At 42.6% G+C, this 15,705-nt stretch overlaps 1 protein-coding gene across 4 annotated transcripts in view; it reads right to left on the reverse strand.

Moving 5' to 3' along the window:
- CLUAP1 (clusterin associated protein 1) overlaps positions 1–15,705 on the reverse strand; it is an 851,865-nt gene that overhangs the window by 254,789 nt on the left and 581,371 nt on the right. For all 4 annotated transcript variants that reach the window (XM_069210479.1, XM_069210475.1, XM_069210478.1 and 1 more), the window contains exons 7-8: positions 4,975–5,108; positions 2,690–2,831 (exon numbers count right to left, since the gene is read on the reverse strand). In XM_069210479.1, coding sequence (XP_069066580.1) covers positions 2,690–2,831; positions 4,975–5,108 — 276 coding nt within the window. The remainder of the gene's footprint in view (positions 1–2,689; positions 2,832–4,974; positions 5,109–15,705) is intronic.

Here is a 15,705-nt window from a genome sequence, read left to right on the forward strand (position 1 = left end):
CCCTCTACTTTTTTGGAACTGTCCCCCTCTATATTGTCCCCAAAAACTTCCCGCAGATATTGGCTCTGATAAGTGGGCCTTGTTTGTGAGGTTGTGGGTTCTGTGCTTTGCCCTCGAAACCACCCTCGAAACTGTGTTTTTCGAAATGTGCCTCTGCTCTGTGGGGAGTAGAGTGCGCCCATGGCTTTGGCCGTATCAGTGTCTTTCTTAAGTTTTTCGATAGCAGTGTCCACCTCCGGCCCAAACAACTGCTGTCCGTTAAATGGCATATTCAGCACAGCTTGCTGTATTTCTGGTTTAAATCCTGATGTACGCAGCCATGCATGTCTCCTTATTGTCACTGCTGTGTTGACAGTTCTAGCAGCTGTGTCTGCTGCATCCATTGCTGACCGTATCTGATTGTTGGAGATACTCTGTCCTTCTTCTACTAATTGCTCTGCTCTCTTCTGGAACTCCTTGGGCAAATGTTCTATAAAGTGTTGCATTTCGTCCCAATGAGCCCTATCGCATCTGGCCAACAAAGCCTGTGAGTTTGCAATACGCCACTGGTTTGCTGCCTGTGCCGCCACCCTTTTCCCAGCTGCGTCGAATTTTCGACTTTCTTTATCTGGAGGTGGTGCATCTCCTGAAGTATGTGAGTTCGCTCTTTTGCAAGCTGCCCCTACTACAACTGAGTCCGGTGTTAGCTGTTGTGTGATGTACACGGGGTCTGTTGGTGGCGGTTTGTATTTTTTCTCCACTCTTGGAGTAATGGCCCTTCCTTTTACAGGCTCCTCAAACACTTGTTTGGAGTGTTTTAGCATTCAAGGAAGCATGGGGAGACTCTGGTACTGGCTGTGTGTGGACGACAGTGTATTAAATAGAAAGTCGTCTTCAATGGGCTCTGCATGCAGGTTGACATTATGAAATGCCGCTACCCTCGACACCACCTGTGCGTAGGCTGTACTATCTTCTGGTGGCGACGGTTTAGCTGGATAACAGTCAGGACTATTATCTGACACTGGCGCATCATAAAGATCCCACCCGTCAGGGTCATCTTGACTCATCCCTGTACGAGTCGGGGATTGCATCATAGGTGGAGTGGCTACCGGTGATGGTTGCGGCGAGCGTTGTGGAGACGGTGACGGGCTTACTTGTTTAGCCACCTTTGCCTGTGGCTGCTTGTCTTTCTCCTGGACGGCAAGTTTGCGTTTCATTCTAATAGGAGGGAGAGTGCTGATCTTCCCCGTTTCTTTTTGGATGTGGAGTCTTCCTTGGGTGTAGTCTGGCTCCATTGTCTCCAATTCCTGTCCAAATCTATGTATTTTCATTTGTGAGGACAGTCCTTGTTCCTCTGTGTAGGAACTTGATTTCGGTTCCGAGGCCTGATGTTTCGGTATCGAAACCTTTTCGGCTACTTTTTTCGGTTCCGACAAAATCTTTTTTATTTTCGGCGTCGTTGTCTCTTGGTGCCGACTCATTTCGGTGCTGCTGTCTCGGTGCCGAACTTGCTCGGAGCCGCTATCTCGGGCCCGAGATTGCTGTGTGGTAGTATCTCGACCGGAGTCGGATGATTTCGACACCAGCGTGCCCTTTTTATGTCCCGATGTTCGGTCACCTATTTTTCGGGTTAAGCCATGGCCTGTTGGAGGTGGCGTCCCCTGGTCTTTTGTGGTCTTCTTGTGAGTTTTTTATGTTTCGACGTCTTACTCACGGTTTTTGGCATTTCTTCGGGATCGAGCTCGTCCGAGTCCGATTCCTGGATGGAGAAGGTTTCTTCTTCCTCCTCGAAACGCCCTTGTCCTGTCAGCGCCTACGCCATCTGCAGTCTTCTTGCTCTTCGGTCTCTTAGTGTCTTCCTGGACCAAAACGCTCGACAGGCTTCACAAGTATCTTCCTTGTGTTCTGGCGACAAACACAAGGTACAGACCAGATGCTGATCTGTATATGGATACTTGTTATGGCATTTTGGGCAGAAGCGGAATGGGGTCCGTTCCATCAGCCTTGAAGAGACACGTGGCCGGGCCGACCAGGCCCCGACAGGGGATCGAAAAAACCCCGAAGGGCCACCGGAGCTCTTCAAAAGTCGGTGTCGATCTGTTATAACTAACCCGATACCGAACGCAAACAATACCGACGATTTTTCCGAGATTCTAACTAACTTTCCAACCCGAAACCCGGAGCGAAAAGGAACACGTCTGAACCTGATGGCGGAAAAAAAACAATCCAAGATGGAGTCGACGCCCATGCGCAATGGAGCCGAAATGGGAGGAGTCCCTCGATCTCGTGTCTCGAAAAGACTTCTTCGAAGAAAAACAACTTGTAACACTCCGAGCCCAACACTAGATGGCGGGATGTGCACAGCATGTGTATCTGCAGCTACACATGCCATCGAACATATATATATATCACTACTTACGCTCCGTTTATTGCACAAGAACGCCATTGTTCATACAGTTTTTATTTTCTTTTGCGGACATGTTTTAAAACACATCTTGCTAGCTGGTCTCAGCATGGTAAGGACAGAAGCCCTGGGCCACCTGCCCTTTCAAAGAAAGCCTGAGCCAATGAGGAAAGTTGGAGGCGAAAGCAAATGAGGGTAAAATGAGTGATCCAAAAATGTCTGTCTGCTGACAGGCCACCACCTACGGTCCCATGACTATGTTTGACATATCATACTTTTGGTTTATTTTACCATTCTGAAACGTACCTCAAATCTCTCTTGCTCTGTTCTGTGATAGTCATCAAGCTGTTGTTCTAGGTATGACAAGTTACGAAATTTCTCCAAGTACGTGCTGTATTGTTTCTGCAGTTCTTCTTCAATTTTCTCATACTCGTCCATGAAAGCTGGCCTGAGAATTCAAGTAAGCAAATAAGCAATATATGGGTAAAATTAGAGATACTGGACTTTTCGATGCAGAAGAGAAACACTGCAACAACAGACATATACAACTGTACAGGTGCTGCAAGCCAGGATTTATCTGACACAGCCTAGACAAAGTTGCTGGGCTTACCAATAGTAGAAGAGCAGACTTGTGATCCTGGTTGGAGCTGGACTGGGGTTGTGTCTGGGTATATAATTTCCGAAAAGGCAGGAAACTGAGGTGCCAAACAGGACAGATTGGGTTTACAGTATATTAATGGTGATGGGTGCTAGAGGAGTTTATAGCATGGGAGCCAGAGAATAGGGCTGTTTGCACTACCAATTTTGGAACTGTGGACTGAGAGAACAAGTTTCGCATTAGTCAGGAATGACTCATTGTGTCCAGCCACAATAAGCCATTCCCAAAGAGGTTTAAAGGAGTTGGATAAGATAGTAAAGGGAGATATTGCTAAGAGACACATGCTTGGATTCATCTGGAGCAAACAATGACAACACAACTAGGATCAAACACACACCAAATTAGAAGGAGATAAGTGACACATTCAAAGACAGCCTCAAAGGAGGTGTGACTGACAAGATCATACAATGCAAAACTAGACAACAAATGAGTAGCAGACCAGGAACACAAACAATGCAAAGCCACATAGTGTAAAATGAGCACTAGCCTGTGTTATTTCGTAACTGATGTCTTCTGATATGGATGATGTTATACGAATTACACTGCTCAGCAATAATGAGGGCTAATTTTAATCGTGTCTCAAATGCTTTCCTTGCGAACAGGTCAGTGGTATACCCGGCTAAAACGACAACTGGGTTACTAGGTGTACAACGCAAAAAGCAAAAGCGTATATTTGAACGGTAAAATATAGGCTTACTCAGTACACTCTTAACTTGAAAAACAAGACGGCAGCGCCAAAGAATGCTGCAAAAAGAAGGCGCTAAAGAGTAGCATTAGGGATTCCAGGCGTGCAGTAGAATGGCAGGACAAGAGGCAGGACACGTTGCTTGGGCATAGGTGTTTTAGGGCTTAGAGAATTGGAACAGAAGGAAAAGCTGGAAGTCTGAGAGTTTATGTACTGCGGTATAATTCTTTAATAAATATACATATAGGAGCAGCTAAATTAGCATGATTTTCTGAAACAAAATTGCATTCCACAGGCAAATCTTGTTAGGCTTGTGAAACAGCCAGCTCAAACAAATTAAACAGGTAAATTGCTAGAAGTGACAATCCCTAACCCAAACACTGGTGTTAAAAAAACACAGCCCTTCTCTGTGTCTGACAAACCCTGAGTCCTTCAGAATGTGTCCCGAGGGCTCCCTTAACTCTCCATGCAGTGAGAGGAGAAAGATCAAAGCTTCACCCATTCCTTCTGTATGACCTAGAGGACGGGCAGGACCGAGGGTCAATCACTTTCAGCAGTACTTCAATCTCTCGCATCTGCGTCTCTACCGTGGGCTCCAGTTATTTATCTGCCTCGGTCTCTTTTCTTACCTACACTTTTTCCACTCTCATTACCATATTCTGTCACTACACCCTTTGGAACTCCATATCTATCATCCGCATCTGCATCTTAAAACGGCCAAGCCTGTGAAGCTTTCAGAGAGAAATGAAACCGGTGTATAAAGTATTGTGGAAATGGATCAATGTCTCCCAAGGGGCTTCATAGGTAACATTAAACTTTCTGTTGTATTTTTTTCTCCTATGAAAGTGCTCTTTCCACAAGGAGTAATAGTTTCAGGTTCCTCTTTTCTTTCTCTTGCTTCCATACAATACCTGTTGAGGTCTCCACGTAGCACTGGAGCTCCAAAATCACTGCCCTGTACCAACGTATCTATTTTCTCGTAATATTCAACTTACATTTCCCTCAACTCCCTTTGTCACCTTGTGTCTCAAAGAACAAAAATAATATGCAGGGACCTGTTAAAAGGGATAACCATGGATTTCGAACTAACTATGAGTAGCTAAGCATCTACAATAAACACTATCAACTACTGAAGCCAAAATCCCCCATTCACCAAGGTTTTGGGGATTAAGAAAGCATAACTCCTACGACATGTCGCACAGCCAACACTACTCTCTGGCACATAGCTCTTGAGGAATTTGTTCTCACCTTACACTCTGAAGAGTCTGAAGTCGCTTTTGATTTCTTTCCAGTTCCAGCTTTCTCTTTTCAATCTTGGCCTCTAAATTGGCCTCATCAGAGGCTACATTATTCAGCATATCTTTCATCTTCTGCACCTGCTCCTGTAGGAAGAAAATGTGAGGCCTGAGTACAGCGTGACTGAATAAGTATTAAAAGTTCATCAAACATAATTCCTTATAAAATAACCTAAATCCTGTCCCATAGAACTGTGCTTCACCCATGATATTTTAATAATAACATATCGTAAGGCCTACAGATTAGAGTTTTGTAAATGATAATGGATTCCATAATTACACTAGACAGGGAGAATTGGAATAGGAAAGAGTGTGGAGGCAGCTGCAGAAGTACAACGCTTGCATGCTAAGAGTTCTCAATCCACTCTTTTAAACTGAAGACCTCATCAAAACTTGGGCTATAGAGGTTTTTGCAATATCTGAACTGTACCCTGAGATATCAAGTAATCCATTTAGTAAATGCTCAAAATCCTACACCCCAAGACGTTCAAATTGAAAACGGTACTCTGACAGCTTTTTGGAACTTTTGATAGGTGCCTTGTCGGTCTATCAGTTGAAGCTCCCGTAGGGTTAACCATTATAATGATGTCTGTATCTTTTGCAGTGCAACATTAGCCAATAATCACTTTAAGTCAGGTTGTTCTTTGCCTTCAACTTTAAACAACTGGTGCTTATCTCTTCTTTAAAGACTGTTCCAAACTATAGGTTATCAAGGAAATATATTCTATTGCTACACCAACGGTGGTGCATAGCAGTTGGTGAACTAACTTTCTCACACCTGTAGTGGGTAATGCTCATCTAAAAGTTTAAAAAAATCAAAGATTCAGGAATACAGGAAGTGGTTGAGATTGTTACAAATGCCACTGAGCTTACTACTAGGAAATGCCTTTGAGTTTACCACAAGGTCTCATTGAAATTTGAAGGTGGGGTGCAGTGGGATAGGAACTTCAATGTTTGCTAATGCTCCTCCAAATCTTCATTTTCATCTTCATCTTTACGTGCAAGCTTGTTTATGTCTTTAATCTCATAAGCATGATTGTGGGGTGGGTTAAGGGTTACAGTGAGCTTGTTCTGCCTCTATTTAAGCATCTTGGCTAACTGGTAGACCTTATTTGGTGAAGGATCTGGAAGGGTGAGGGGAAACATCACATGGTGGAGGGTTTGGGGAGGGTGGATCGAGGACAAAAGGAGTGGCCCGATAATCATTTATAAAGGAGCAAAAAAAAAAAAGAAAAAAGGGGGAGGGGGCAGATAATCATTTGTACTTGGAAGGGACTCAGGCTAAGCAGAGTGCTTTTTAGTTGTCTATACAAGTTGGGAGAAACTTGTTCTAGTCTTCAACTAAAGCTGAATCGCTATTTAATAAGGCAATATTGGAACAGCAATGTGAAATATTAACTGACTTTAAAGCATTAATAAACTCAAGGATAGCAACTACATATGTAAAACCCATGCAGACGATCATATCAGTTTGGTATATACTCATCTCATCCATAGGCATTGGAACATTTTGAAGAATTTGTAATCAATTGGTTTTGGGTCACAACCTGGAACACTAACATTACAATATTTTCCTTTTTTAGTTTCCAACATGGAAAAGGAAGTTAGCCATGCAGTGACTAACTGTTGCTCTCAAAGGACTCTTCTAGGCCAGTGGTTCCCAACCTGTGGTCCGGGGACCCCTTGGGGGTCAGCGAGGCCTCCTCAGGGAGTCCGTGATTGCTTAGAAAATTACATAATATTAACAGATTAGGTACCCAGCTTTCAGTAATGACTTAGTGGGGGTCCCCGGATTCCAATAATGATTCATTGGGGGTCCCTGGGCTCCAGTAATGATAAAGTGGGGGGTCCACAGAACTCAAAAGGTTGGGAACCACTGTTCAAGGGTATACCTACTATAGGTTTGGAATCATGCTATGTTCTGGTCAATGTCAAGATACTGATTTTCGAATTGCCTTGCATCACACCTACTAACTCCCCTGGCCCAATTAAGGGGGAGAGGGCAATTTTGGTGTAATGTTAGTCCCCAATATTCAGTCGGGCTACTGACTGCAGTTGGCAAGAGCAAACACCAAGGACCACACTTGAGAAGTTGATGAGGGCTTTTGCCCTAATAGATATATGGCTCTAGGAAATTATGTTTCTTGCACCCAAATTCCACTTACATTGACAATGATTATTTGCTGTCTCTTCCATTCTGAGGTCAGTTAGCCACTCTAGCAAATATCACATCCTTACATTGCACCATTATAATTGCAACTATGTAGTGCTTTCTACTCCTGACAAGATGATGAAACACCTTACACCGGACAGGACGCTGCTTTAGAACCCAAGGTTAGTTCTGAGTCTAGTGTAATTGGCTATTGCTGGTTATGGGGAACAGCCTTGTGATATCAAATAAACCCTTCCATGCATTCATTCTAGTTTCTTTGTAGTAGATGAAAGTAATAGTAGTTAGGTGTGATCATTACTGGGGAAAGGTGTGTGTGAGTTCACATGTATGTTTGGTGGGTTTAATATATTAGCCAAAGTAAATTAAGTAGTGTTAAATTGCAGGGGTATAGTTTTCCAAAAACAAGTAGTTGTAATCTTTTAAAACAGTTACAGGCAGTTTAGAGAAATACAATAACATAGATTAAGAAACCATGCATTTGCCTTAGAGAAGGCAGTGCTCAGGGACAAGTATAATGCAGAGAGAAGTAGGTTGGTGGAAAGGAAAGAGTCATTTGAAAGGATAAAGAGGTTTCCCTCATAAGTTTTAAGTAAACGTCAGTTTTACATGCCAAATTTTAGTATTAAAGGGGACGTTTTTTGACTTAGCATGCAATTTGAAAATGAAAGACTGTAAAAAGAAACATGATTTGCATGTGAAAATAGTACTATATTAAGTACAGTCTACTTCCCTGCTAGGTTACTACTCGATCGCAGTTTGAGCAAGGGGAGCTAATCAGCTCGGGTGGGGGGAGAGGAAGGAGATCCTGCAAATGCTGGAGTGATCTTCTTCTGGGTTGGCTCACTGTATTAATTAGAACGAAAAATGGGTTACATTTAGGATGCCTATGGTTTAACATGGCAGAAGACGGAGTGTGATGACAGGTTCCCCAGACTGCATTCTTGAAGGTGGAGACCCAGACACTGAGGTTTGGGGGGGGGGGGGCTCCTTTTTAAAATGTTAATGAAGCATTTCGTTATCAGAACTTCATTCGCAGCATTTAGGTAACAGATAGAGGCAAACCTGGCAATGCGAGAATGAAGGGGACGTTTGCATTTAATGAAATAAGGGTAGAAAATAAATACCTGTGACTTAAAAGAGGATGATAGCAGGGTGGCCTGACGCCAAACAGCCTAATAACTGCGAGAAAGTGAGAACACGTGTACTTGTGCTTCCTCCCTTCATTTATGTCTTAACCTTAAACAACCTTTTTTTGTATTAAAGTTTCATGATTAAACTTGTTTTGATTTTATGTAGTCCTGATTGAATTTTCTGTGACAAGGCCAATGGTGAACCCACATTCATGTGTGTTTTTTTTTTTTAATCAATCCTAGCCAGACAATCGATAATTCGTTAGTAAACATTGGCCCGACGTTTTGGTTTTTTTTTTGCAATAAATTTGGATAGGACTAATCTTATAAATGTCTGGGCATCAGTGAACGTCATAGTACAATGTGCTGTATGCTATGGTATCTAAGGTTAAGAATATAATAAGAAGGACAAGAGGTACTACTGAACTTCCATAAAGGACATTATTACCTAATCTATGAAGGGGGCCCAATAACCATTCAAGTGTATGGGGCATTAACAGCCACTAAATCTAGTCTCATTATAAACACTGAAAAACAAGTCAAAACGATGTTATCAAAAATTAGGGTAGACTGTTGGCAAAATAATATATGTTTGCCATTAAGGTGCAAGCCAATGTCTTAAGTGACTACATGTTGACACATCTGGTGGCTGAGTGGATTCTAGGTCAGAACTACAAAAGTGGCACCTTATCTATGATATCTTGTTGTCAATGATGATTTTGAGGTGTCTGCTGTGGTCAGAGGGTGTGGGTCTGATGGCCACCAGGAGTTGTTCCATGTGTTGCTGCTATTGCCAAAGATCAGTACTTCCATCTTGTCTATGTTCAGCTGCAGGCTACTGTTCTTCATTCAGACAGCAACACTTGTCATGCATCTGTGGAAGATGGTTGTGGTGGTGGAGGGGTCCTCGTTGGGTAAGAGGACGAGTTGGGTGTCGTCCGTGTAGGAAATTGTGTTGAGACCATGGGTTCTGATGATGTTTGCGTTGAAGAGCCTGGGCTGAGAGATAAGACCTGGGGAACACCGCAGGTGATCTCCTTGGGGCCAGAGGTGAAAGGTGGGAGGTGGATGCTCTGGGTTCTTCTGCTGAGGAAGGAGGTGATCCATCTGAGCGTGTCCCCTTGGATGCTGATGTGGTGGAGTAGATGTGGTACGATACAGTGATGAAGGCTGCTGAGAAGTTGAGGAGGATCAAAGCTAATGTTTCTCCTCGATTGAGGAGCGGTCAGATGCCATTGATGGCTGTGATCAAGGCAGTTTTGGTGATGTGACTGCGGCGGAAGCTGGACTGAGAGGCGTAGAGTAGCTGGTTCTGCTCCAGGTATGTTATGAGTTGCTTGCTGATGATCTTTTCCAGTATCGTCGTTGGGAATGGGAGCAGAGAGATTGGCAACTAGTTTTGGGTTCTCTGTGGTCAGCGGAGGGTTTTGTGAGTAGTGGTATGACTTTGGTGTGTTTCCAACCCTCAGGAAATGTTGCAGTGGCGATAGAGGTGTTGAGCAGGGTGGTGAGTTCCTGGACGATCCTTTGGTTTCCATGGTTGAAAATGTGGTGCAGGCATGGGTCTGTGTGAGCGCCTGAGTAGATGGATTTCATGGTGGAGGTGATGTACTGGGTGGAGAGGATGTTCCCGGTGGACAATGTGTGGTTTGTGTCGGTTACAGTGGTGTTGTATCTAATGAGGAATTCAATAGGTGTGGGTTGCGGTTCTAAGTTTCTGTATACGGCTGCAATATTATTGTGGAAGAAGTGGGTGAAGTTGTCGCACAGCTCCTATGAGGGTGTGATGTTGTTTTCACTGGCAGCCAGGTTGGAGAATTCCTTAACGATGTTGCTGGCACTGGTTTTGATCCGTGCAGCAAGGGCTGTCTTCATTATTGGCCTCAGCAGATGGTGGAAGAGGTTGAGGGAGGTCTTGAAGGCTGCTCTATCGGAGGGGTCCTTGCTGGCGAGTTATCTCCTCTCTAGCTCTCTGCAGTCTTGTTTCACTGTTCTGAGTTCTTGGGTGTACCAGCTAGCTTTTCTGAAAGATTTTCTCTGGATGTCGCTCTTGCTGTCTGTGCAATTGACGATCCCGGGGATAACGTTTTTCACTCCTCGTTCGAGGTTGGTGGCAATAGAGGGGTTGGAGGTGTTGACAGCATCCACCCTTCTGGTCTCTGAGATTTTATTTTATTCCACCTCTGGTGGGGGGCGCTGGTCATCTAGGAGTTGAAGGTGTAGGGGTTGGAGATGCTGAAGTGGATGATGGAGTGATCGGTCCATGTGAGTTCTGTGACATGGCTGAATTTGACATGGTTGCTGAAGGTGAAAATGGGGTCCAGCATGTGTCCTGCGGTGTGTGTAGGGTCGGGGACGATCTGGGTCAAGCCGAGGCTGTTCATACTGTTGAGGAGGTGTGCAGTGTTTTCATTATATAAGTACTGGCATTTGGAGGAGAGAGGCATTTGGACAATAGGAAGTGGTTTATGCTTTTGAACTATTTGGGTGGAGGACTATATTGCTGTTCTAAGGAGTTTGATTGCCAATGGCATATTCACATGAGACGTAGATGAGTATTGTAAGGATCAACTGATGATGAAAACATGTAAGAGAGTTTGTGGATGGCAAGTGTTTCAAAACGCAAATAAGCTATCGCTCTGGTCCAGGGGAGTGGGATGGGCACAAGGTGTACCGAGCTATTGTATGAATAGAGATATGAGGAAGTGAATGTAGAGAATCAAAAAGATATGAAAGAGTATAAGAGAAATGGTAAGGTCAATGCTGATGTAAGTATTAGGTCATAAAGAGTAATAACACCAGTTCTTCACATTTTAAGGATATTTATGACAGGCGTGATAATTGCATGTGTATGGCCTATGATAAGGAATATACAGATTGGACGAGTGACCCTAGGAGATGTGGTTGTAAAGGGGAAATGGCTAAACCATGTTCTAATGTAATGAAATTTAAATCAAAAGTTAGATATGTGAATTGAAATGGTGAATGCAGAAGGATAACAGGAAACTGTAAAGGATGTTATATTTTCAGTGTGTGAGTTGCATGTGTAGATTGAATAAGGAGAGAGTGGCTCCTCACCCAAATATGAATTAGATGGAGATGATGTTTGCGCACGGGCCCAGACGGTGTCTGGTTGTCCATATATTATTTTGTCAGCGAAGGTGTATATCATTTTACTGATGGGTTGTTTGGATGATTTAAGTCTATCTCATTTATGTCCTCGAGGTTATGGGTTTGTTCACATACTCATGTGGGGTTACAAATTAGGCAAATTCAAATTTAAGAATCGAGAAAGTGTTGGAAAAATGGGTGTTGCCAAGTGGGGTACCATGCTGTTGGGCTGTATACATCAAGGAAAATTAGGTACTGTGCTGCGGCCTGGGAACCGGGAGCCCATGTTCCTAGTTTTGGGAGATTTATCAGTGGAAAGGGTGGGGAAATTGTACCCTGAAGTAGTTAGAAACTGACCCAGTAAGTTGAAAGAGTTCAAACATTGCATTTTAGTTTGTAAGGGTGTGACATCAGCTGAGCAAAAGGATCAGAAGATTTCCAAAACTGTGATTGGGCAAAGAAGGGAAGAGATGAATAAGCTGCTAGAGTTTGGTGTGTTGAGCCTTCGAGACTTCAATGCTGCTGAACCCCATTGTAAAAACACAAAATAAGAACAACTGGGTAGGATGTGTATAGGTTTGAAGGATATTAATGCAGCTACATGGGTATAAAGTCTACTCTTGCCCTATATGAAATATGTTGATAACCCTGGAGAAAGCACAATGGTTTAGTGTGACAGATCTGTCATCAGTATATAACCAAGTGGATATGAAAGAGCAGTCCAGACACATTACATTATTCAGTACCTCCATCGTGGGCATTTCAATGTATGTGGATGCTATTTGATTAGGTATATGTGTCTGCTGTGTTCTAGTGTACTGTGAACTATCTGTTTGGTAAAACAAATGAAATTGTGTATTTCCAGGATAAAAGTCGCATGAGTGCCAAAGTGCAGTGTGCACATGATGAATTAATTCAGCGTATTTTTGCTATGTTGAAAAAGCATGATCTCGCTGCGAAAAAATTTAAGTGTAAGATCAAGGTAAATTATGTGCCTTACTTAAGGCACACGATGTACCTTGAGCCTGAGAGATGAGTTAGTGTCAGTAATGTTGAGAATGCCTGTCCCACAGAACAGTGGCAGTCAATGTCTTTTTACACCTCAGTAAGTAGTATGCAAAGCTGGTTCCAGATTTTCAGAAAAAAGCGAGTGAAAAACATGTGTTTACGAATGGAAATGATTGGAAGTGGAGTGAAGAATGTAAAAAAAACTTTGAGTTACTTAGAAATCTGACACTGCGCCCAGCTTGATTACCTTTGGCATTAAATGTAAGGCAATTCTTATGTTCAAGACAGTGTGAGGGGTATGTTGTCCCCAAGACCGTAAATGATGTTGAAAAAAGGTACTCAGTGGTGGAATGGGAAGCCTTGGTATGTTAGTGGGTGTCAAACAACTTCAGGAACTTTTTGGAGGGAGTTCCTTTTGTGCTGCAAGTAGATTACTGACCGATGTTACAACTATTATCAACTACGGACTCTGTTAGTGCCACACTGCACATGTGAGACAGTGACATAATGTATTGGCAAATTCTTTGTCAAGACAATGTGGAGATTATTTGTCAAGACACTGTAGAGCTTGTGGAATCATTATGGGGCAAGTTTCTGAGTGCAGTGAATATTGTCATATCTTGACATTAATGCTCAGACCAGCCCCTAGAGGGCACCACAATAAAATTAGCATTTGTAAGAAACATGATCATGTAACCATATATTTAGCCCCTCGAGGGCTTGGAGTGTTACACATTTCCATACCTAATAAGCCTACTAGAATAATATTATAAACAAGGCCCTTAAAACACAAACTACTCCCAGCTGTAAAAAAAAAAAAAGTTTCAGCCATGAGAGAACTTGAAATTACACTGAATGGTGGACTGGGTTATTATTTTGCCCCCCAACCTAGTGTGGGGACCTAGAGATGACCTAGACAGAAAGAGTGTGTTGTGCTGAACATTTTGATGGTGGTCCCATTGTCTTAGGACACCACATGGTGAGTTTTGGGCAAACATGTTTGTAAAAGGAATGCCTCTCAAAGCAATATGGGGTGAGTTTCCGAGTGCAGTGACTATTGTAGTATCTTGGCTGTAATGCTCAAAACAGCCCCTAAAGGTCACCACAATAAAAATAGCATTTGTAAGAAACATGGTCACGTCACCATATTGTCAGCCCCAAGAGAGCATAACCACCATACCATGCGCGCTGTCTAGGCTTGACCGAAAAATAGATATAAAGAGTGGGAACGGAACTAGCAAGACAAAGACGATCACACAGTAATCGCTTACTATGAATCCATTAAAATGAAATTTGTTCTTTGGCCACGTATGGCAACATACATGTACAGTGATAAATAATATGAGGAAAAAAAGACGGATATAAAAATTAGGAATGGAGACAGCAACACCAAGGGGATTAAACACATAGGGCCACATGTATGAAGACACAATTTCTGCATTTCCTAAATAGCGACATCATAGAAATCACTATTTAGGAAAAGCAAAATGCTATGTACCAAGATACTGATTTCATAATGGCGATTCCTACAAAATAGGAATTGCTAATAGAAAATCGCAAATAAGAAATTCCATGCCATTTGTGACAATCGGCCGGGTTTGCATTTCCCAAATAGCATTTTCCTGTTTTGAAATGTATGTGTGGGAAAGCAAAACCAAGGATGGCAATGGGCAAAAGGACCCACAAAATGCACCCCAAAAATAGTGGTGCACATGTAGAGCACACATATGCCCAAGGTGTGTGCGCTCTATTGCACTTTAAAAAAAAGCATTTTCGGTTAATTTATTTTAAAAATAGCACATGGTTACCATCGACTTAAAGACGATGGTAATTGCATTTTCTAAATGCCCAATTCGCATTTAGGAAATGCTTTGTACATCTGAATAGGAATCGCAAATAGGTAATCCCTATTTGCGATTTCCTATTCAGAGGTTTGCAAATTGTGATTTCTACTTGGTAGAAAAAGCAATTTGCGATTCCCCAAAGGGCTCTGTACATCTGAAAAGTCCATTTAGCATTACTTAATGGCCCAAAATAGCGATTCGGAACCTTAAGAAATGCAAAATGGCTTTGTAAATCTGGCCCATAATCCGCAATGGGAATGCATTAAAATGAAATTTTGTTTTTGCATACGTAAGGCAACGTCCGAGTACGGTGATAAACAATATGAGAAAAAAAAACTGGATATAAAAAGACGAAGACGAGCAAACACAGTAGATACTAATTACTTTAAAAGGCAAATATTTTCAACTTTTTCAGTACAAGGAAAAAAACGTACTCTAGCGGAGATAATAAAAAATAAGAGTGCGAGCTAAACAAAGAAGGAAGAACGTATACTTGGTCAATGCTCCAGGGAGGGACAAACATAAGAAAGTAAGGGAAGAGTTTGGGAACTAAGGAATAGGAAGCTAGCATATAAGACAAAGTGAAAACAACCAATGGTATGCGCTGGGTCAATTGTGTTCAAACATCCAGTAGCAACAGCACATGCGCTGTTGTAGGCAAGACCTAAAAAGCGTGCAAAAAGCAGAGTTTATTCTCTGCACTATTCAATTCATGTCCTTCCTAGGTCTTGCAGCAGTAAATAGGAGCAAAGGATAGGACAAGGGGTTAACCCTTGTGATGTTATTGATAGTGAACGGGTGTTTGATGTCACTTCCACTACACTACCATTTTGGTGAATTAACATCCATGCCTATGTCTATTACCTGGTTTATGGTTTCGAAAATGTCGCTGTCGTCCTGGGAATCCTTAAAAGTGGTGTCTTCATGCTCGTCTAACAGCAGTGGACCCAATGAAAAATCCAGAGACGTTATGTAAGTGTTCAAGGAATAATCATGTAAGCATTTATTTTCTCTCCATGGAGAAGGGGGAGGGGTGTTGAAATAAGAATGTTCTAAAGTCATGCATAGTCATTAAGCGCCACAGAGGAGAGAGCACATTATAACGAGCATGGACCTGAAAGGCATTGTTTCTCAGAGCAAGCTATATTTTAATTACAAGCTTTAAGGATGACGAATTCTGTCTCCAGTGTTAGGTGCTCGGCCTTTGAAGGCTCATGCTAACATTAAAACAATTGTACTTATCCACCCAAATAACCTCTCACAAACCACAAATCCTGTTTTACAGGCATCCAGCAGGTGAGAGACAAAGCGCTGCGCAGACTCAGGAGGAGGCGACTCCAGTGAAAATGAGGGGCGACTCCTTTGCTTTGTCAAAGGAGCGTCGCCCCCCGCCTAAGCCAGCAGCAGAAAAATAAAAC

Source organism: Pleurodeles waltl, chromosome 10, assembly GCF_031143425.1.
Source record: "Pleurodeles waltl isolate 20211129_DDA chromosome 10, aPleWal1.hap1.20221129, whole genome shotgun sequence".
NCBI lineage: Eukaryota > Metazoa > Chordata > Amphibia > Caudata > Salamandridae > Pleurodeles > Pleurodeles waltl.